The sequence below is a fragment of the Hoplias malabaricus genome, chromosome 18, assembly GCF_029633855.1.
Source record: "Hoplias malabaricus isolate fHopMal1 chromosome 18, fHopMal1.hap1, whole genome shotgun sequence".
Classification (NCBI taxonomy): domain Eukaryota; kingdom Metazoa; phylum Chordata; class Actinopteri; order Characiformes; family Erythrinidae; genus Hoplias; species Hoplias malabaricus.
The window spans coordinates 35,497,917-35,521,347 of record NC_089817.1 but is presented as its reverse complement, the minus strand read 5'-3'; the positions used below and the strand labels follow the sequence as shown (position 1 = coordinate 35,521,347).

Below are 23,431 nucleotides of genomic sequence, written 5' to 3'. Positions count from 1 at the left end.
TTTATTTCTGCATAAATTAAACAAATGTTTACAGATGCTCTTTACAGAGAAAGACATGAGTTTTTAAAATAAAACACCGTGTGCAGCGTCCACTCTGCGTTCAGAGGACGAGGAGGACGCTACCGGGCCCTGGACCCATCGGAACCACAGACACAGAGCAAAGCAAAGGGGTCTAACTCCACAGGGTCAGCTTCTAGAGACACTCCCATAAACAGGGACTCAGTGAAGCCCCTACACACATGCAGGAGGACCAGAGAGGAGCTCGGGTGAGAGACACAGGGAGAGAGAGAGAGAGAGCAGCAGAAAGGTGAAAACAAGGCGAATAGTTAGAGTTTTTACAGACACTCGCACTCTTCACAGCGAAAGCGATGCATGCACAAACACTGAGCAACAGCCAGCTGCAATATGCTAATGAGTGTCTGACCAATCACAGCTCCAGATGTAAATTAGTGTCTGTGTTTTGATAAATCAGCTCTCAGTAAGTTCTCATGAAGTAATAATAAATATCCCACATTATTCTGGTCAAAAACCAAGGACTGGCCTCTCCAGGCTCCTCCCACAAATGTGCTCAACCAATGAGAACCCAGAGAACTATAAACAGATAGAACCCACCTGAGCTGTGTGTGGGTCTAATAACGGCACTGTGATATAAACTCAGGGACTCGGACTGGGGAATTTACTCAGTCCTGGAAAGCTTGTCCAACCTAGCAACAGTTGCTATGAAAGGAATGTGTTGTGGGCGGAGCCTGGAGATCATAATTTGAATATGAATCATGGAAGAGTGAGTAAGACCCCACAGCTGCTGGAGGACCATCAAATACATTCAGAACAGTTCCCCAGCTGCAGATGTCTTCCAGATCAGTACGTACACACACACACACACACGAGACGCAGAGCGCAATATGAAAGGTTTATTATGACATAACACAGAAAAACAAACCAAAAACAAAGTAAAAAACAAAAGGAATGGAAAGTGAATTTGTGTAAAACGACACTCGTCCGCAGCTTTAAACAGCGCCCCCTGGAGGAGGAGGGTGTGTAAGGAATGGATCAGTCCACAGCCCTAAAGGCTAACAGCTGAGAGTTCAGCGAATGAAGATAAACTAGTGATTAACGACTAATTGAGAAGCTTCTGTTCCATCATTAACCACTTTCACCTGTTCCTTTAAGTGCTCTCATTAAACCTAGACTTATTATTATTATTATTTTCACCCAAAAATACACAGAGGGAGAGACAGCAGCGATGGAGAAGGTCAGAGACCGGACGAACACTCAACACAAACACAGAGAGAAATGAGTGTGATCTTAAAACGAGCAGCAGATTTCAAACCCCACACCCATCAGAGACACAGCTATTCCACCACCGCCACCGGGGGGAGCCACCTGCGTCATACAGCGCCACACCCTCGGGCCGGGGGAGAGAGAGAGAGGAGAAACGAAGAGAACTGAAGAGCTCTAAATGATTGGTACTCGACAGAGCGACGGCTGTATCACTGTGACACACACAGACCTCAAACCTCTGAATAAACGCGGTATAAAACAAACACAACGTAACGGACGTCTGAGCCTTTCTCAGGAATCTCTCCCCCCTCTCGCTTCAGTGAAACAGACAAATGTGTAACACTTCATTCAGAGGCTCTCTGCACACACACACACGGCCGGTGTGGAGTCTGTTCATCACCTCTCTGTGGACTCTCCAGTTATAAAACCTGCATCGTCAGGCATCAGCTGCTCACCTGAAAAACACAGCAACAACAAAGGGCCCTTGGGTCAGTTCTGGAGACACAGGGTTTGGCCAGTGATTGTTATGTAATTAGAACGTTACTTTAATCTCAACTCCACTCTGGAGGGTGTTAAAGAGGAAAGAAAATATTAACAGCGTTAATGCATTTTTACACGGTGTCCCTTTAACAGCAAAAAAGGTGCCCTGTGTCTTTAAGAGCCACTGTAGAGTAGTGTGTGTTTTTATATATTTGTGAGGACCCGACATCCTACGTCATATTTCATATTTTAGAGGTTGTGAGGACCACTCCAATGTCCTCACAATTCAACAAAACTGAAGCCTCTTTACAGACGAGGCGTGGAGAACTGGGTCGGGAGATGTTCACACGCAGCACACAGCGGGACGCGCTCTCGCAGCAGGAAACGTAATGAAACGTGTTGTAGGCGTTGGGGGCGGAGCCTGTGCAGCGCTTGCAGGAGAAACTCCGGGACATTTCCCGCTCTGTTCTCACAGGCGCCGACCAGGACGAGGAGGATAAAGTCCAGGTAACATCCGGGACCAAGGTGCACACACACAGCTCCTCCGGGAAAACTCGGGAACATTCCTGGATCACGACGCAGGTGTGAAAGGGCCATAAAAGAGTGAGTTGATTTACCTGTGGATACTGAGGTTAGGGCTAGGTTTAAATGTAGGATCAGTGTTAATTCACTACAGTAATCACAAGTATAGCAAAACCAACATAAACACACACACAGTCCATTATTAATGACATTAAAGGCCCGTTTCTGACTCATTTCCATCGCCATCAACAGAAAAGCGACTAAAACCCAGCCGCATCCAACATCTCTGTTAATTACGGCGCATGGCGGAGTGTTTATTACCGAAGAGTTTGTGTAAACGGCACATCACGGAGAACGAGGAGATAACGGCGTCCATCACACAGCGGAGACACGAGGGCAATCACAGCTTTCTGCTGTAAACTAATCCCCCCACAGGCTTTACTTAAGAGGGTCAGGTTCAGTCCGAGCGCAGCGCTGCTGTCCATCTCTCATAGAACCGGGTCAGAACACACACCGCTGAAAGGGTTAACGCTCTGATAGGTCTGTGGGATGTTCCTGGTGTCAGAACCGACCCAAAGTGATCAGACCCAGTTCTGGGGACCGACCAAAACATTATAACCATCAGATCCTTACACTCCCCATTTCTCCTTCAACAACTGACTGTTCACTGCGTGTGTGTGTGTTACCTGAACAGGTGAGTGTGAGTGTGTGTGTGTTACCTGAACAGGTGAGTGTGTTGTACTGACATTCTCTCGCCTCGTCTTCATTCTCACACTCCGCTTCACTGTCACTGCTCATACCGGCCAACAGGTGAGGAGAGGACTTCTGACACAGCAGCACCCCTGACACACACACACACTATTTATAGTAATGAAATGTTAAACATGTAACGGTTGAATTTCACGTTGTGTCTCAGTTTTTTACCTTCGTCAGATCGTGAGTTACTGGGTTCAGAGAGAGACAGAGACTGGTGCATTTCACTCACTCCCTCAGACTCCAACGACCCCTCCGTCAACAAACTCACCCTGAGACACACAGAGAGAGAGAGAGAGAGACAAAAAGTGAAATGGAGGAAAAGAACAAGAGAAAGAACAAAAGAGAGAGAGAGACAGGTGTCGAAGTGTAATCTACGCCCCACGTTTCAGGCTCTTTACAGATTCAACCAACTGCAGCTCCTCAAACCTTACACTGACAAAACCTCTCCACTCACCCTGGACAGAGCCTGTGGGGGGCGCTGCTGCTGCGTTTAGTTGAAGAGCACACAGTAAAACATCAACTAACCTCAACGTTTACAACTCACTGATTTATTTCAACACGTCATCAGTTCGGCTGAAGATATTAATAACGTTAACAGTTACCCGAGGCTGGGAGTCCTGCGCTGCTTGCTGCCTGTAGGGGGCGCTCCGTTCAGAGCAGGGAGGCCGAACGAGTCCGAGCCGGACGCTCCGTACAGAGACTCGTCCGGTTTGGACAGGGAGAGTTTCTCAGAGGAGCAGGACACACCGGGCAGAGACGAAGGAGAAATGTGGAGACTCAGAGCCTTCCCCAAACCTACGACACAACACAGGACAACAGCTTAGTGCTCAGAACACTGCTGTGGGGATTGGATGGCACCTACGAGAGCCTCAGTGAGGACAGGTGCTGGAGCCGTCATCCTAAAGAGCGAGTTTGAGACCTCAGGCTCATGTGCAGCTGCTCCTTTCTCTACAGAACTCGACGGGGGGGGGGGGGGGGGGTTAAAACTGACCCTCGGCTGCAGAGGGTCCTTCTCTGAGACAGAGGCTCGGTTCCACAGCCGTCTCCCCTCCGGCTCGCAGTTCTTTCTCACCAACGTCTCCAGATCTCCGTAAGGAGAGACCTCCTACTGCCCCGCCCACTTCCTGTTTAGGGGAGACCGCCTTCTTCCCACCTAACACACACACAGTATTTCAATTATTAAACAGATCCCTGAGCAGAAGTGTTTATTAATAAACGATTTATCTCCTCATTAAACCTGGTGCTTGTATAAATTTATATAATTACAATAACCACAAATATAAAAGAATGTTTGTTCTAAAGTAGACGCTGTGAGCATCAGCATTAAATATAAAACAGAAGACATATCGCCCCCTACCGTGTCGTCCATGGCGCGTAGTGTGCGTTTTAAAGAGCAGATCCAGTTCGCTGGGTTTCCTGCGAGTCGCCGGTTCTGGTTCTGCCAGGGGTCCGTTCTCCAGAGGAGACACTCGGGGGTCCGCGGCTCCTCTGGCCTCCAGCTGCCCTTTAACATCCGACATCTTACTGCGGACCTCCGCCATCTGAGCCTTCAGCCGGGTCAGAACTCCAGAGTCCGGGACGGACCTCCGAACGGCCTGAGGGCGGCGCTCTCGATCCTTACGGGCCACCACCGGGACCGCTGAGCACACACCGGCAAAACAAAGTAAAATAAACAGGTACTGAACTCGAACTGGGGCGGCAGCGTAGAGGCTCCGCCCTGAACTGGACAAGGGCTACAGACCGTTAGAGTATTACTTTGTTCTCTTGTTTGGGGCGGTACCTTGGTTGTGCAGAAGCGATGCTGGGGGCCGGGGCTGAATGCCCCACAGAGACTCCACGTTGCTGCGGTCCTTCAGGTCCAGAAGCTGGATAAGAATCACCGGGTCGATCTCCAGAAGACTGGCAGAGGCTCCGCCCCCTCGCCTCAAACCCCGCACTCCCGCAGTACAGCCTCCTGAACACCAGGGGGAGACAGTCATGAGCAGGACCTCAACATGTGGCTGCTGTTGCTTCTGCGGTGTCCCTCTTTTGTAAATAAGAATATGTCCGAGCCACCCCCACCACACAGTGTTGAAACGTGCCTCGTTCATTTGCCCCGCTGCAATAGCTCTGCGCCCCCACAAGGGGGTGTATGCCCCCACTTTGGCAACCAGTGATTTAAGACATTCATCAAACTTGATCTGATCCCTTCAAACCACTTCACACCAGGGACACACACATTTGCCTGAGTTTTGCTGCCCCTTTTCAGGGCTGTAGCTAATGGGGGGCATTAGGGGGCAGTAGGGGGCAAAACGTCTCCGTCCCAGCTCTGAGAACACGCCCCCTACAGCTGCAGAATGTAATTCACTTTTACTCTGACATCAAGGGGGCGCTTGGCCTTTCCTACCCACCTCTGACAGTTACACAGTACAGTTTCTGCAGTGCTGAGCCCTGTTACAGCTCAGTGGAGCGTCACAATGGTGTTGAAGCTGTAGTTTCACAATAAAAATCCTACCTAGTGTTGCTTTAAACCCACGTTTTCACTTTAAATAAAACACAGAGGCACTAGTGGATTTTAGGGAACACACAGGACGCTTAGCTGAGGGAACTATTTCAGTGATGAACACACAGACGGTCACCTGTAGCCCCCATGATGTCATCAGGCAGCTCCCCCTCCTCCAGGTCCAGGTTTCCACTGTATTCCACATCATTCTCTCCGGACCTGCAGCAACAAACACAGCCACCTCAGAATTCAGGGGGGGATTCTATCACTTCTCAGGGTTCTGGAAGATAGCATTGAGCTGAGGGAGAGAGGGACATTCTACCCACCCCCTGAGAGAGAGAGAGAGGCAGAGACAGAGTGAGAGGAGAGAGAGAGAGAGAGAGAGAGAGAGAGACACAGAGTGAGAGGAGAGAGAGACAGAGTGAGAGGAGAGAGAGAGGCAGAGTGAGAGGAGAGAGAGAGGCAGAGTGAGAGGAGAGAGAGATACAGACAGAGAGGAGAGAGAAGGGTGGAAAAGGAGAGAGTCAGTGTGACAGTGAAAGAGAGAAAGAGACAGAGAGAGAGAGATGGTGTGGGAGTGAAGCAGGGAGAGAGAGTGAGGGGTAGAGAGAGAGACAGAGAGAGAGAGACACAGAGCCGTCTCACTCCTGATGAGTCTAACTGCCTGTGGTTATCAGTTTTGAGTGTTTTCTGTCAGAGCGGGACACACTTCTAGAAATGAGCATAAAATATCGCTTTAAACTCGAGGCTTTGATCGAGGCGAAGGAGAAGGATCCGACTTTCGAAGAGCGTTCAAACGAGACTCCGACAGATTTGTGAAATCTGGAGGAGAATTGGAGGAACGGAGAGGTGCAATCTGTGATGAGAAACACTGAGAAACACTGGGGATGGCAGCCCCCTGCTGAGTGGGAGGGAGGGAGGGAGGGAGTGTGTGTGTGTGTGTGTGTGTGTGTGTGATGACTCAGTCCTCTCCAGTGGTTCTCTTCCCTGCACTCATCGCTACTGTATTTATAGACACTTAAAAGCACCAACTCTGCAGAGCTCACAAATAAAACCATTCGATCTAATACAAAGACTCCCTCATCACCCTTCACTCTCTCTCTCACCCTCTCCCTGCTTCACTCCCACACCATCTCTCTCTCCTTCACTGTCACACTGACTCCCTCCCTACTCTCTCTCTCCTCTCCCTCTGCCACCCTCAGTCTCTCTCTCTTCCCTCACTAAAGTCACTCTCTGGATTGAGCTCCTTCACCCCACAGCCCAAAGTAGGGGTGCTTTACACCCCTCTAGTCCACGTTAGGCATTGAATGTGGTGATATTGGACTCATCTGCAGCTGCTCCAGAGCCATCAGTTTAATTTCATCTACCTTCTCTCCATCGCACAGAAGAGAAAACAAACAGGAGTCTGGAGTCGAGAGGGAGAAGAGAGTTTGATGTTCGAGCAAAGCACAAGAGAGAGACAGATTTAAACTCTGAGCAAAGTGCGTGTGAGGAGCGTAACAGAGGATCAGAGAGAGAGAGAGAAGGAGAGAAGGGAGAGAGAGAGAGTGTGAGAGAGAGTGTGAGAGAAGGGAGGGAGAGAAGGGGAGAGAAGGGAGAAAGAGAGAGAGAGAGAGAGCTGTGTCAAGAGTGAGGGAATGTGCGTGGGCGAGAGAATGAGTGTCGAAGTGAGCGTGACTCTCTCTCTGTTTGTGTGTGCGAGTGTGTGTGTGTGTGTGTGTGTGTGCGCAAGAGAGAAGATGAGGACAGGAGTGTGTAAGCCAGAGCTTGAATGATGACTCACTGGTCTCATCTGTTTCAAGTGCTCTGTGTGTGTGTGGAGGTGCTATCTCACTACAGATACTCCAACGCTCCTCCAGAGCCCAAAAAACAAACACACACACGATGAGACAAATAAAGCATAAATCATTCTGAGAAAAGAAAACCAAGAAAAACCCTAGACATAGTGAAGATGTGAGGATGCTAAGCACAGGCTCTATCCCTAATTCCTTCATGCTCCCTACCAAGTGCACTACACTCCATTAAGGATACGTCTAAACACAGCCCTCATCAGTCGCACTGTAGGACTTCCTGATGAGTGCTTCGATTATAATTTATTACTATTTAACTGTATGACAACACAAGCAGCGAACGTACACACATCACTGCTTTAGCCTCCGTCAATGCCTCTTCATTAACAACAATGTGATGAAAGCATTACAGGTGAAGGGCAGCAGTTAGAGCACAGAGAGTTAACACTCACATGGTTTCCTCATCGATGTCGTTCTCCTCAGTGTTGCTGGTGGCTGTGGAGCTGCCAGACGTGCTGCTGCCGTCCAGAGGGTTTACGTCTTCATCTCCAGTCAGACAGTCCACCTCAAGGTCTCCATCAGACAGCTCCTAATGACACACACACACACACACAGCTTAGGAGTGATAAATCATCTTAGAGTCAACACCAGAACATCCAAACTGAGACTAAATGAACCGCTGTTTTCCACTGCATGGTCCTGTCTCTACTGGACTCTACTCTCTGATTGGTCCCTGGTCCCACAGCTCCCCCCTGAAATGTATCAGTGTCGTCTCTAACCCCGTCTCTAAGGGGAACAGTGGTCTTTGGAAACCACAACAACGGCGGTGGTAACGTTAAGCGGTGTTTACTCGTGGTGTATCGGCGTGTTGTTGTTGTTTGGGACTGAACACAGCTCCGTCATCAGTTCAGACAGATCAGTAGAGTTTGTTCCTTCCTTGTTGCAGCGTCCAGCTCTCGCTGGATTCTTTCGTCGGCCACCGATCCAAGGAGCGTTCGAACCTCTTCAAAAGACCACGGCGTCATTTTACGAGCTGCCGTCGTGAGTCGGATAAAAACAAACGTGATCTCTGCTGCAGCTGGAGATTTTACAGATGGAGAGTTGGTGCTGGTCGTCTGCGTTGCGTGGCGTAGAGTGACGACTCTCTCTGGACGATCAGCGCTCTGCAAGGTTTACACGCCACGGTTTAGTCCCTACTCGACTCGCTCTGAACCACGAGAGAACAGCCACTAAACAAGAACCCGCTTCCAGAACCAGGACCAGATTTCCCTGGAGGAGGAGGAGGAAAGCTGAGTACAGTAGAGAGTGTGAGGAGGAGTATGAACCGTGCAGTGGAAAAGTGCCATAACCTTACTGATATCAGCTTGGAAACGAGACACGACCGTGTTTGATGGAGTGAGTCAAAGTACCATCCAGAGATCTACAAGTCAATATTCTTACGTTGGAGTCGTCCTGCTGGGTTTTCTCCTCTTCCTCCTCCTCCTCTTCCTTGGTCTCAGACGCCGTGACAGCGTTCCCATCGTCTGTGACTGAGTTCTTGGCGGGTTTTGGGTCCCGACTGGCTGACGCTGTGGTGGGGGCGGGACAGAGACGGCGGTCTGGAGGGGAGGAGCTCCGAGACTTCTGACGACGGAAAAGTTCTATCGCCAATCTCTGAGAAAAACAAACAAGAAATATCTGCTGTCATTCTGACAGAGCGTGATACACTACAGGAAGTGTAGGGGGCGACAGGAATGGTAACCGAACGGCAGAATAATTGCCAAATAACAGTCGACAGCTACATCGTTTATATGAAGGGCCACAGACACTGGAGGAAGTGGCTGAAAGGTAAAGAACACACTCTAGGAGAGGGATGTATAAGAAACTAGTTGCAGCTTAGTTTCTCTCCACTCACCTCTTTAAGGTTGTTGATCTGCTGGATGTAGCTGGACTGAGCCGCCTCCAGCTGAGTGATGTACCAGTACTGATCCCGGCACTTCTGGAAAAAAGTGGGAGAACGCACCTGGTACCTGTAAAAATACATGAGAACATTTTCAGAGGAGCATTGAAATAAAACAGAACATGCTTAATCTAAATATATCTCTCGTTCTGTAAAGAGCTCAGACAAAAGTCTATTCATTTACTGTTCTGCTGCAGAAAAGCCGCTGTACCAAGAATAAAAGGTATATCTGTTGTCATTTATCCATATAAACAAAGTGAAGGATGAGTTATGTAATATTTATTACGCAGAAAAAGCAGTAACAACGTCCCACAGCTAAAGACTGCCCCCTAGTGGAGAGTAATCAGCCTGCTAAACGTGAGCGAACGAGCTACAAGTCAGTTTTCTATGGAGTCAAGTCTCTACACCCAGGGGAACGCCCTCAGCGTCCAGAGAAACAGGAGACCCACCGGAGTATGAGCGTGTCCGTCTGCATGTTGAGGTATCCCTCGCTGGCGAGCAGGTCTAATCTGAAGAAGCGGTTATACCCCCAGCACTCCCCCACTTCGAAATCGGACGCAAACTCCCGGATGATGTTTTTAGACGGGTCGTTGGAGGCCTGGTGCACCATCTCCACCCGATACTCGTACCTGCAGACATCACATCCTCAACTCAAACACCACTTCCCCAGAGGCTCAACACTTCAAACCCCCTCCGAGCTCAGACTAGACCTCCCGACGAACGACAGTACACACACAAAGCCATGTGAATGAGAGGGGCGTACTTGGACGTCTCCGGGAGTCCCGCCGACAGCTCCAGAAAAACGGAGAGATAGTTCCCACGAACTACACCGTTCCCGTCCTACAACAGAAACAGAGTCCAAAACGGTGGCATTACACTCACCACAACTGCAAACTAGTCCCAGCAGCTACAGCACAGTAATGACAGAGAGGAGGAGCCAGAGAGGAGCGTAAAGGTCTTACAGGGTACACTTTCAGCCTCCAGCAGAGTCCTGACACCTGGAGAGGAGGACTGTACACGGGATCTGCTCTCTGCCTCAGGGTACTGCACACACACACACAGTTAGAGAACAGGGCTTGGGGCTGAAATTTAAATCCCCTGAATGGTAGAAACACAGGGGCAGGGCAAGTGAAGGAAGAGCACTGTCTCCTCCCTCAACATCCACAGCTGAAGTGTCCTTGAGCAAAGCTGCCCACTGCTCAGTGTTTGTGTGCTCACTGTCACTAGTGAGTGAGTGAGTGAGTGTGTGTGTGTTTAAATGCTTAAATATGAAGTCACTATTAAATTACACTGCATTGAATTTAACGGCTTATGTTTATATATTAGTTTTATGGCATTTTTGGGCAGGTTTTCTCGTCCAGAGCGGTTCACAGGGTCACTGCTCTTACAGCTAGGCCAACACAGTGTTAGGAGTCCTGCCCAAGGATTCGCACCCTGGTCTCTCACGTGGGAGCCACTGTACCACACCCAGCACATAGTCAACACTCTACTGTAATCCTTCATTAAATATACTTCCTACATTTTATGTTTTCATTTAAATCTAAATTTCACTTTGGGCCAAGAACTTTCACCTTCAAGAGAGAAGAGGGAAGAGAGGGGGTGTCTACCTGAAGTTCGCCAGAACAAAAGTGCTGGAGTCGTAGGCAGGAACCAGTTCACTGTGGAGAGAGAGAGAGAAAGAGAGAGAGATTAACCACCTGCTTGTTCCTACTCTTACTGTCCACTCTCAGCTCCACTGTCCACTCCAGTCACTCTGTAGTCACCTGTGGCTCTGCATACTTTGTTACCCCCCTCCCCCCTGTTCCTCAGCGCTCAGGACCCCCACAGAGCAGGTGTGATGTGGTGGTGGGTCATCCTCAGCGCTGCAGTGACACTGACGTGGTGGTGGTGTGTTAGTGTGTGTTGTGCTGGTGTAGAGTGGATCAGACACAGCAGTGCTGCTGGAGTTTTTAAACCCTGAGCTGTGATGTGTGTGTGTGTGTGTGTGTGTGTGTGTGTGTGTGTATATCTCTCTCTCACCTGGTGAAGTCAGGTGGGACAGGTGTGGTGACGAAGGACTGCATGGGTTTCCTGTGAACCTGCTGAAACATCAGCAGAATCTCTGGGCTTTTAGAAATCAGCTCACTCTTACTGCACGATCTCAGCTGGAACACACACACACACACACACACTATAAAGTGATAAATACACCAGTGCACTCAATATCCCAGAACACAGCACGACTTATCCACCGCCCAGTGCTGGGGGCATGGAGACCTCAGACTCAGGGTTGACTCCACCCACCTGGTGCTCCACCTCCTGCAGCAGAGACTCCAACAGCTCCGTCTCCTGAGTGAGAGACGTCTTCTGGCCTAAAGAACACACACAGTTCTGAGTTACAGCACATATTTACCACGTTCAAGGTCTTTACTGAAACAACACTATGTTTTCACTGTTTATTCAGGCATCGCTTCATTAGCTCATGCCCCGGTTTAAAAAGAGATATCCTCCCCACGCTGGAGTCACACGGGTCGGTGTCTCCGTCTCTCAGAACTACAGTGCAGTCAGAGCCCTGTCCCTGAAGACACTGCTGTCCTCTCTGCCCACAGTTGTGTGTGTGTGTGGACAGATCTCTGCTCACGCTCGGGTTTATTCAGCGTGAGGCCGGAGATGTTCACAGAGCTCTTCTCAGCCGCAGTGACATCTTCACTTATCGATATCTGTAACCCTTTCTGACGGCAGCGATAGAGAGAGGAGAACACAGAGCGGCTCGTGAGCACGCGGGAGAACCTGAGCACGCGGGAGAACCAGAGCACACGCGTTTGGATTCGTTAACACGGATTTACACGAGAGTAGTGCATTCACTCTCAGAAACGTGGACGTCACTCGGTCTGTGGGCGTAAACACGAGGAAGCCCCTGGTGGCACTTTGACCTCAGTTTGACCTTCTACAGAGAGTTCAGAGGAGAACTGAAGGGAGTCCACCGTTACCCATGAGTGTGATGAGTTTGTTTTTGAGCTGATTATCCAGACGAGCGATCATCATCTCCACAGCGTTCCTGATCTCTCTCACTCGCTCGTCCTTCGCTCCCCTCACCGCCTCGACGTTCTTCTCCTGGGAAACACACACAAAAACACACACGCGGTGAAGCGTCACCACTGAACACCACAGGGACACGGACAGAAACGGCTGCAGCTTTTAAAATCAACAACACGTCACAGACAACAATCACCCGACATCATTTTTACTAAAACTACCCCCCCCCTTCCCTGGATTAAATAAATACACACTTAGAACATGAAGAATCAGATCTAAACACCCACTAAACCCCATCTGGACTGGGATTGGTCAGTGGTTCATTTGCATATTGCAGCATCACTCCTCAAGGTGAGTTTCATAAATAACAACAACAACACCCTGCTACACACACACACACAAACACATTCAGTACCACTTAAACACGACAGAACTGAGACAGAGCTATGGTGCCCCCTGGTGGACATTTCTACTCCCTGCTTCTGCAGAGAAAAGAAAAAACCTGAGGAGTCACAGTGACCTTCAAAAACAGGAGCAGAGGAAGGATAGTCATGAGGAGGAGGAGGGGAGAGAGAGAGAAATAAAAAAAATCCATATGATTCAAACTCCACTTGAATTTTTTGCCTGGTGATAAGTCAGAAGTAATCCAACCCTAACAGAAACAATTTATGCTTCATAGAGTGGGTCTCACATGTGGGTGACCATTAAAGCAACACTAGGTCATATTTACTTTCAATTTACAACTTTAAAAACCATTGTGATGCTCCACTGAGCTGTATCAGGAAGAACAGGGCCTACTCTGGGCTCAGCACTGCAGAAACTGCCCTATGTAACTGTTGGAGGTCCCCCCACCCAACTATAGAGTGAGTCCAAGAGCAAAAAACACCAAACCTGACCAAGTGCTGCTTTAACTTCCACGCCACCAGGTGTCAGTACGAGAGACCGACACTGTACCGCAATCAACTCACAGCTGCGGTCGGGAGGCGATGTGGTAAGGCTCTGTGTGTTTACTCACCACTTCCTGCACGAGGCTGATGAGCTCCATGAGACGGCGCCGGAGTTTGGCCACTTCTTCGTTCACCTTCGTCACGTGCTGCTCGTAGATTTCAGCCAGAGGCTTAAACGTGTGCCCGCCGTGCTGAGAGAGAGAGACACACACACACACACACACACAGTACAACAGCAGCTGATTTCCCCAGTGTCAGTGTTTCTGTTTGTATTCGCCCTGAAAGGCTGATGTGAGTGCCCTATAGGCTCATGAACACACTCCTACAGGAAAGTTTCGGATTCAAATTTATCGTCCCAGGCTCCATCCATGTGATTTAAGTCCATTTATAGCATGAAATGTAACATATAAAGATGTGTTCTGGTTGCGTCCCTAGTCATAGACACTAGTCGTAGCTTCCGTCGGTCGACTAGCCGTCATTTCCACAGCTTCTGAATTAACAGTTTGTGATCGTTATTTTAAGTAGTGCATTTAATTGTATTTTAACAAACAGCTGAAACACTCCAAATTTAACATCCAGCTTCAGTGATTCCTTAGGCTTTGAAAGATGAAACCTGCAGAATAATAAACCTGCCCAGGACCACACTTTACACCAGCGGCGCCACTCAGTCGACTGTGATCCACAGGTCGAACTCCAAAGCCGCTCGATCGCGATAAACCACGGCTGCTTCGGTTATCGCAGTTAAGTTACTACAGGCATGTCATTCTGTTTCCGCAGGGGTTCACTGCCTCACGTCCCTGACCCACAGTGCTGCTGCCCCGTCTCTGCCCCGTCTGAGCCGACACGCGCAACACTAACGGTTTCCATTTCAAAACAGGGAAATTACACTAACATTTAATGCTCATTACAGATCACAACTCAGTGAGAGTCACACTATCCCCAGCGTTCTGTCGAGGTGTGCGGCCTCGTGGGTAAAACAGTAGTGAGGATGTTTAGATAACTATCAGAAGTGTTTCAGAAAACGCTCCCAACTGAAGTATGAGCAGGAGACGTGCACAGACTAATCCCTGTATGAGGGAAAAACATTATGCCCATTACGTTAATAACAAATTATTTATGAAGTTAGTATTGATTTACAAGTCTGATTCAGTGTGTACAGCTGTGGAACGCTGAGGGAAATAACAGTGAGCTCAGACTGTACAACGCACCGGAGGAAAACAGATTTACCTGAAAAACACATGAACACATTCAGAATTGTTGATATGAGCCAGTGCAGAGCTGCTGTGGGACAGGTATCGACAGGTAACTCCTCGTCAGAGCCCCTGTGTAGCTCTAATAGACAGAGTCCCACCTCAGCACACACTCGCTTCTTACTCACACGCGCCGCTCCACCTTAAAAGATAGTCGCTTCTTACTCACACACACCGCTCCACCTTAAAAGATACAGTCGCTTCTTACTCACACACACCGCTCCACCTTAAAAGATACAGTCGCTTCTTACTCACACACACCGCTCCACCTTAAAAGATACAGTCGCTTCTTACTCACACGCGCCGCTCCACCTTAAAAGATAGTCGCTTCTTACTCGCACGCGCCGCTCCACCTTAAAAGATAGTCGCTTCTTACTCGCACGCGCCGCTCCACCTTAAAAGATAGTCGCTTCTTACTCACACACACCGCTCCACATTAAAAGATACAGTCGCTTCTTACTCACACACACCGCTCCACCTTAAAAGATAGTCGCTTCTTACTCGCACGCGCCGCTCCACCTTAAAAGATAGTCGCTTCTTACTCGCACGCGCCGCTCCACCTTAAAAGATAGTCGCTTCTTACTCACACACACCGCTCCACCTTAAAAGATACACTCGCTTCTTACTCACACGCGCCGCTCCACCTTAAAAGATAGTCGCTTCTTACTCACACGCGCCGCTCCACCTTAAAAGATAGTCGCTTCTTACTCGCACGCGCCGCTCCACCTTAAAAGATAGTCGCTTCTTACTCGCACGCGCCGCTCCACCTTAAAAGATAGTCGCTTCTTACTCGCACGCGCCGCTCCACCTTAAAAGATAGTCGCTTCTTACTCGCACACACCGCTCCACATTAAAAGATACAGTCGCTTCTTACTCACACACACCGCTCCACCTTAAAAGATAGTCGCTTCTTACTCGCACGCGCCGCTCCACCTTAAAAGATAGTCGCTTCTTACTCGCACACACCGCTCCACATTAAAAGATACAGTCGCTTCTTACTCACACACACCGCTCCACCTTAAAAGATAGTCGCTTCTTACTCGCACGCGCCGCTCCACCTTAAAAGATAGTCGCTTCTTACTCGCACGCGCCGCTCCACCTTAAAAGATAGTCGCTTCTTACTCACACACACCGCTCCACCTTAAAAGATACAGTCGCTTCTTACTCACACACACCGCTCCACCTTAAAAGATACAGTCGCTTCTTACTCACACGCGCCGCTCCACCTTAAAAGATAGTCGCTTCTTACTCGCACGCGCCGCTCCACCTTAAAAGATAGTCGCTTCTTACTCGCACGCGCCGCTCCACCTTAAAAGATAGTCGCTTCTTACTCGCACACACCGCTCCACATTAAAAGATACAGTCGCTTCTTACTCACACACACCGCTCCACCTTAAAAGATAGTCGCTTCTTACTCGCACGCGCCGCTCCACCTTAAAAGATAGTCGCTTCTTACTCGCACGCGCCGCTCCACCTTAAAAGATAGTCGCTTCTTACTCGCACGCGCCGCTCCACCTTAAAAGATAGTCGCTTCTTACTCGCACGCGCCGCTCCACCTTAAAAGATAGTCGCTTCTTACTCACACGCACCGCTCCACCTTAAAAGATACAGTCGCTTCTTACTCGCACGCACCGCACCACCTTAAAAGATAGTCGCTTCTTACTGACACGCGCCGCTCCACCTTAAAAGATAGTCGCTTCTTACTCACACGCGCCGCTCCACCTTAAAAGATACAGTCGCTTCTTACTCGCACGCACCGCTCCACCTTAAAAGATAGTCGCTTCTTACTCGCACGCGCCGCTCCACCTTAAAAGATAGTCGCTTCTTACTCGCACGCGCCGCTCCACCTTAAAAGATAGTCGCTTCTTACTCACACGCACCGCTCCACCTTAAAAGATACAGTCGCTTCTTACTCGCACGCACCGCACCACCTTAAAAGATAGTCGCTTCTTACTGACACGCGCCGCTCCACCTTAAAAGATAGTCGCTTCTTACTCACACGCGCCGCTCCACCTTAAAAGATACAGTCGCTTCTTACTCGCACGCACCGCTCCACCTTAAAAGATAGTCGCTTCTTACTCGCACGCGCCGCTCCACCTTAAAAGATACAGTCGCTTCTTACCGACACGCGCCGCTCCACCTTAAAAGATAGTCGCTTCTTACTCGCACGCACCGCTCCACCTTAAAAGATAGTCGCTTCTTACTCGCACGCACCGCTCCACCTTAAAAGATAGTCGCTTCTTACTCGCACGCACCGCTCCACCTTAAAAGATACAGTCGCTTCTTACTCGCACGCACCGCTCCACCTTAAAAGATAGTCGCTTCTTACTCGCACGCACCGCTCCACCTTAAAAGATAGTCGCTTCTTACTCGCACGCACCGCTCCACCTTAAAAGAGTCGCTTCTTACTCGCACGCACTGCTCCACCTTAAAAGATAGTCGCTTCTTACTCGCACGCGCCGCTCCACATTAAAAGATACAGTAGCTTCTTACCGACACGCGCCGCTCCACCTTAAAAGATAGTCGCTTCTTACTCGCACGCACCGCTCCACCTTAAAAGATAGTCGCTTCTTACTCGCACGCACCGCTCCACCTTAAAAGATACAGTCGCTTCTTACTCGCACGCACCGCTCCACTAGCATCATCACTAAGGTGTGCACTCTTTAATCACTGATCTGTAAAGCTTGTCCAACATAGCAACCGTAGTTATGGGACAGCATACATGGGTGGAGCCTGGAAGGGAGGCGGAGCTTGGAAAATGTAGGTGTGGTGCAGTGATGCAAGTTTGGTACCATTCCTCCCCACAGCGCACACTGGTGGCAGATGCACTTCTTACAGGTCCAGCAGAACACACTCAGCTTCTCGTGATGATTTTCACATCTGTAAGAAATCCAGATGTTGTGTGTGTATAAATATATAAACGTAACTCACAGAAGACCACAGCAGTGACTGTGTCTCTGTATAAACCTCAGGAGTGGGCTCTCTCACTTGTCTTTGTCGTTCTCTTCGTGTTTGGACAGGTTACACAGCTGCAGAGTGTCCAGCTGTTGGGTCACTTCCTCTGCCCAGCGACAGTTCACCAGCTCCCTCAGCTGGAGAGGAGCTCTGTACACACACACACACACACACACACACACACACACACAGGCTGTCACTGCAGACTGCAGATATACAGCCTCATGTTTAAAGATCAAAACCACTAACAGCGCCCCCTGGTGACTACTGGGCAGTGAACAAACAAACAAACAAAAGAAATCAATAGACACTCGTTTGATAGAGTTTTACCGGCAGTGAGGACACTGGGCTCTCTGCTCCGTCAGCCATCGCTGTAAAACACACACACACACACAAAATAGCGATTGCTTGGTTCAAAGTTGGATAACATTCCTTCAAAGCATCAATAGCTGTTTAAACACATCTCAGTAAAGTGCAGTAAAACACAGGTTCACAACAGACAACTGATACATATTTAACTTTATAACATCAAAGAGAACACAGCCACCGCCGCTGCATCATCAGAGAAACCACTGTCACTCTGTGGTGTTGGGATTTTGTGAGCGTTAGTGTTTTATCGGTTGTGGACGATTAAATCATTCACCAGGACTCTTTCTAATCAGTCATTGGATTGTGTGTGTGTGTGTGTGTGTGTGTACTCACCCGTATGCAGCTGAAACAGCAGAGTTTGGAGCAGTGAGGACACAGTCGAGCGTCTCTCAACTTCTCCATACAAATAAAACAGCGAAACACCTCTGCTATACTCTATACAACACAGAGAGAGAGAGAGAGAGAGAGAGAGAGAGAGAAAAGAGAGAGAGACAGAGAGAGAGAGAGAAAAGAGACAGAAAGAAAAAAGAGAGAGAGAGTAATATATAATAAAAAGTGTGTGGTATTGACAGCAGTAGATAAACAAACAGGTATCGCTCTGCAATTAATTCACGTAGAAAACACTGCTGAAAAACACAGCAAATAAAATAAATCACAGAGTGTTCTCATGGAAACAGACTACAGTAAAGTGTAGTAAAGTGATTAATCCAGCTCCTGTGGGAAGGCTGACAAACACAGTAACAACGTTAATAACACTGCAGTCAACATCAGTGTGAACCTTCGTCCGTACCTCTACGCTCTGTTCGTCCATTTCAGCCAGTTTTATCTCTACTTCTTCTCTTCACTGTGGTCCTGAGTGACCTCCTAGAGCTGGAAAACACAAATCACAGCACATTCCGATTACAGACGAATACAAGACTTCAGCTGCTCCACAGGAGACAGAGCGGGACGCGGGACGCTCATGCACTCTGTCTACGAAGACACGCTGTTGGAGCGCACGCAGAAGGAGGCCTGGCATCACCCTGCTGCTGAAATGACCATGGACTTCACCGAAAAAGACGTCACCTCGATGGCCGCATGCATCAGCTCTAAAATCTTAACACACCTCAATGTCCTCAGTCTCTTCACACAGTCGCAGGTCGCCCCCTGCTGTGGGCTCAGATACACACCCACACCCACCACAGGATGAAGTTTGGCAGAAACTGTGACCACGCCCCTCTCTGCTGGAGACCGACCCCCGGGTGGACGCTTAAAAACATGGAACTGAAACATTCTATAAACCTTTCTCTTTTATTTGGCCTCTTCCCAAAAAAACAACCCTAATAAAGGGGAAGGTTCCACTTTCGGAGCCAATGATCAAACACACAGCAGTGTTTCACTTTAAAGAGAAGGGGAACCCACTGATATTATTATACTGACTGTACCTGCTGCGGTATTTAAGGTGGACTGAACATTCCAAAGGGAAGGAGGAGGAAAGGACGCGTGTTTGAATCTAAACACAGACATTTACAGCTGGAAGGAACAGGAATATTTACTAGAGCCATTAAATAAAGCCAGAGAAAATGACAACAGCTGAAAAGGGATAAAAACAGGGTCAAGAATCAAGTAAGACTTTAATAAACAGGGTCTCAGTCGTTAGCTTAGCATAGTTCAGACCGGACAGACGCTGCATGTCGAGCTAAAGTAACGTTTAGTTCAATTACAGCGGTGGATATTAAAACTTTACCTTAAAGACCGGGTCTCAGGCCGTAATCCCGCACCTTTAATCTCCTCAAAAACATTAAAAGAACAGAGTAAAACAGACTGGAATCTGCCTCGGTTTGTGTCTCTTCGCCGTTAGCACCATAACAGCCTCACTGCGCTGCGCCTCCACCAATCAGCGCAGCCGCTATCATCGCCTCGGCCAATCACACGTCAGGTTGATCATTAGAGGGCTGGTTCTGGCCACGCAGCCGCGCCCACCTCCAGCAAAAAAACCCCTGCAGCCTTGCAGCAGCAGCACAGCTCTGCAGAACTGACAAGTGATCTCCAATAATCATCAATAACAGCAGAATCAGGCAACAGTACTGATCAATAATCATCAGCCAGAGGTCAAAGGGTTAAATGTTCATTTCACAGTGTCGTCACCGACAAATAAAATAATATAAAGGTGGAATATTTAAGATCAGTTGGGATTATTTAGTCCAAAATGTGAGATAATGAGTTCAAAAACATGGTTTATTTTTTATTTAACAATGACTAGACACAGAGAGAGAGAGAGAGAGAAGACAAAGAGAGAGAGAGAGAGAGAGACAGAGAGAGAGAGAGAGAGAGGGAGAGAGAGACAGAGAGAGAGAGTGAGTGAGAACAACAGATCAGTCATTTCCAAAAACAAGGACATGTGGTTATCTGTGGAGACCTGAACGCCAGGACAGGAGCTCAGCCCGACTTCATCAGCTCTCACGGTGACCACTTTATAACAGGGAACAACGTCCACTTCCCAACGTTCCACCACAGGGAAAACTGTGACAAATCTGTGAATGCTCATGGGAAGAGCCTGCTACAGCTCTGTCGAAGCCTGGGTCTGTACGTCGTAAACGGTCGACTACGAGGGGACTCCTACGGTCAGCTCACCCACGGCTCGGCTCTCGGCAGCAGTACGGTGGACTACGCTATAACCGATCTGGACCCGGCCTTCCTCAGAGCCTTCACGGTCAAGCCACTAACACCCCTCTCAGATCACAGCCAAATCACACTCTATCTGAACAGAATCATTAGAACTGACCACAAGAAACACCCCAGCACACTGTACAGACTCAAAAACACACTCAGGTGGACTCCGGACAGCACTGACCAATACCTCCACGCCGTAAACAGCCCGGAAATCCAGACACGTCTCGACTCCTATCTGTCAAACACCTACCAACAACATAAAGAAGGTGTTGATGTGGCGGTGGAGAACTTAAATCATATCTTTGATCATGCAGTCCGACTATCTAATCTCGCAGCCAGGAAAAACAAACCAAGAAAAATCCAATCAGACACATGGTTCGATCACGACTGCAAGAGAAAGAGAAACAAAGTCCGAAAATTATCCAATCAGAAACACAGGGAACCACTTAACGAAGAATTACGCACTGAATACTGTGAGGTACTGAGAGAATACAAACACACACTCAAAACCAAAAAGTACAAATACACACAACAACAAATACACAACCTGGAGAATTCAATCAACTCCAATTCATTCTGGGACAAATGGAAGTCATTAAACAGAAAACATCAGGATGATTTAGCGATCGCTGATGGAGACGTGTGGAGAGATCATTTTGAATCATTGTACAGTCGTCAATTATTAAATACACAACAACAGCAAATATCCAGTAAATTAGAAACACTCCACACAGTGATCAAAGACTATCAGAACCCACTGGACTTCCCCATCACAGAGTCGGAGTTAGAGGAACAGATCAGAGGCCTCCAGCCCAGAAAAGCCTGTGGTACAGATGGCATCATGAACGAAATGATAAAACACACAGATTCGAAATTCTAATTGGCCATTCTCAAACTATTTAACCTTATTTTAAACACAGGCCACTTCCCCAGCGTCTGGAGCGAAGGTCTCATATCCCCCATATTCAAATCCGGAGACAAATACGACCCAAACAATTACAGAGGGATCTGTGTGAGCAGCAACTTGGGCAAGGTCTTCTGTAGCGTCCTCAACACTCGACTCACGGGTTTCCTCACTGACCATAACGTCCTCAGCAGAGCTCAGATCGGCTTCCTCCCGCACCACAGAACCTCTGACCACATCTTCACCCTCCACACGCTGATAGATAAACACGTACATCACAATAAAGGCAAAATCTTCGCATGTTTTGTAGATTTTCAAAAAGCGTTTGACTCCATTTGGCACATAGGATTATTCTATAAACTTTTAGAAAGCGGTGTTGGGGGGAGAACATACGACGTCATTAAATCAATGTACTCTCACAGTAAATGTGCAGTGAAAATGGGAACGTTCAGGACAGAGTTCTTCCCACAGTCTCGAGGAGTACGTCAGGGCTGCAGCCTGAGCCCCACTCTCTTTAATATCTATATCAATGAACTGGCTGATAAACTGGACCAGAGTGACTCAGTACCCGGCCTCTCTTTGGGGGACACCAAAGTCAAGTGCCTCCTCTACGCAGATGACCTTGTTTTACTGTCACCGACCAGAGAAGGACTCCAGGAAAGTTTAAACGTCCTGGAGAACTTCTGTCAAAACTGGGCTCTGACAGTAAACCAGAGAAAAACTAGAATAATGACATTTCAGAAGAGGTCTAAAAATCAGGGGAACTACAATTTTACAATAAACAACACCAACATTGAACACACTAAAGCTTACACGTATCTGGGGATAACCCTCAGCTCCACGGGAGGTTTCGACTCGGCTGTGAAGGAGCTCAGAGAGAAGGCCAGGAGGGCTCTATTTTCCATCAAAAAGTCCATTAATTTCGAGATACCAATTCCAATCTGGCTGAAACTGTTCAGATCGGTTGTTGAACCCATCGCTCTGTACGGCAGTGAGGTGTGGGGACCCCTTACACAGAGAAGTTTTACCAACTGGGACAAACATCCCATTGAAACCCTGCACATGGAATTCTGCAAAAGTATCCTTCATGTGCAGAGAAAGGCCCCCAATAACGGCTGCAGGGCCGAACTAGGGCAGTACCCCCTCCTCATAGCCGTTCAGAAAAGAGCTCTGAACTTCTGGAGGCATCTAAAATCCAGTGACCCCCAGTCACTGCACTACAAAGCCCTGTCCAATCAGGAGCTTCACATCGATAGGAGTCCCCTCAGCCAGCTGGTCCTGACCCTCGGTGACCTACAACCCAATGACATCACCAAGTCCAAACATCCTCACCACACACTCACTCAGAAAATCAGACCCCAGCACATCATCACCCAACAACAAAACAACTATCTCACACACTGGACCCACACCATACAACAACAACACAAACTACAGAGCTACTCAGCCCTCAACAGAGACTACACACTGGCCAAATACCTCACAACCATCAGAGAGAGGTCACTGAGGAAGACACTGACCATGTACAGACTCAGTGAGCACAGTCTGGCCGTGGAGACCGGCCGTCACAGACAGAACTGGGTCCCCAGAGAGGACAGGCTGTGCTCTCACTGTGAGCTCTCGGTGGTGGAGACAGAGCTGCACTTCCTAACCCAATGCCCCAAGTATGAGTCCGTCAGGAGCAGGTTCTACCAGAGAGCGAGTCGAGTCTGTCCTGAGTTCCTGCTCCTCACTGATACAGAGAAGCTCCAGTATGTACTGGGAGAGAAGGAGGAGCTGATCCCACACGCAGCCAAATATGTGACAGACTGCCACAACCTGAGGGACAACCAGTGTGGACAATCAACAGTGTAATTAATTATTACTGATTATTACTGATTATTAATGATTATTTAACATCTATATTGTCTCCATGCTCTTATTTTCCTTTTCTTATTTAATGATCATTAATCTTGTAAATATCATTTCCTGTTGTTGTAATTGTATCTGTATCTATATGTTTATGTATTTTCTGTAATATGCTTTAGCAACAGTGTATTGTATTACATTCATGCCAATAAAGCACTGCTGAACTGAACTGAGAGAGAGA

General features: G+C 48.4%; 1 protein-coding gene across 2 annotated transcripts; it reads right to left on the bottom strand.

The window, feature by feature from the left end:
- Window positions 1-19,666, bottom strand: trim37 (tripartite motif containing 37). Of its 2 annotated transcripts, none has more exons than XM_066650893.1 (25): window positions 19,513-19,666; window positions 18,577-18,656; window positions 18,120-18,221; window positions 17,748-17,788; window positions 17,451-17,567; window positions 17,255-17,342; window positions 13,281-13,403; window positions 12,220-12,343; window positions 11,534-11,601; window positions 11,270-11,394; window positions 10,858-10,908; window positions 10,213-10,294; window positions 10,014-10,090; window positions 9,700-9,879; window positions 9,206-9,320; window positions 8,752-8,964; window positions 7,764-7,900; window positions 5,652-5,740; window positions 4,820-4,993; window positions 4,397-4,678; window positions 4,031-4,192; window positions 3,642-3,834; window positions 3,208-3,308; window positions 3,003-3,125; window positions 1-1,736 (listed from the first exon to the last, which is right to left on the bottom strand). In XM_066650893.1, the coding sequence occupies exons 2-25, from the start codon at window positions 18,595-18,597 to the stop codon at window positions 1,678-1,680; spliced, it is 2,847 nt and encodes a 948-aa protein (XP_066506990.1). In that variant the 5' UTR covers window positions 18,598-18,656; window positions 19,513-19,666; the 3' UTR covers window positions 1-1,677. The 2 variants fall into 2 exon arrangements, with proteins under 2 accessions (XP_066506990.1, XP_066506991.1); XM_066650894.1 differs by having other exon boundaries at window positions 5,658-5,740.
- Window positions 19,667-23,431: the final 3,765 nt, after the last annotated feature.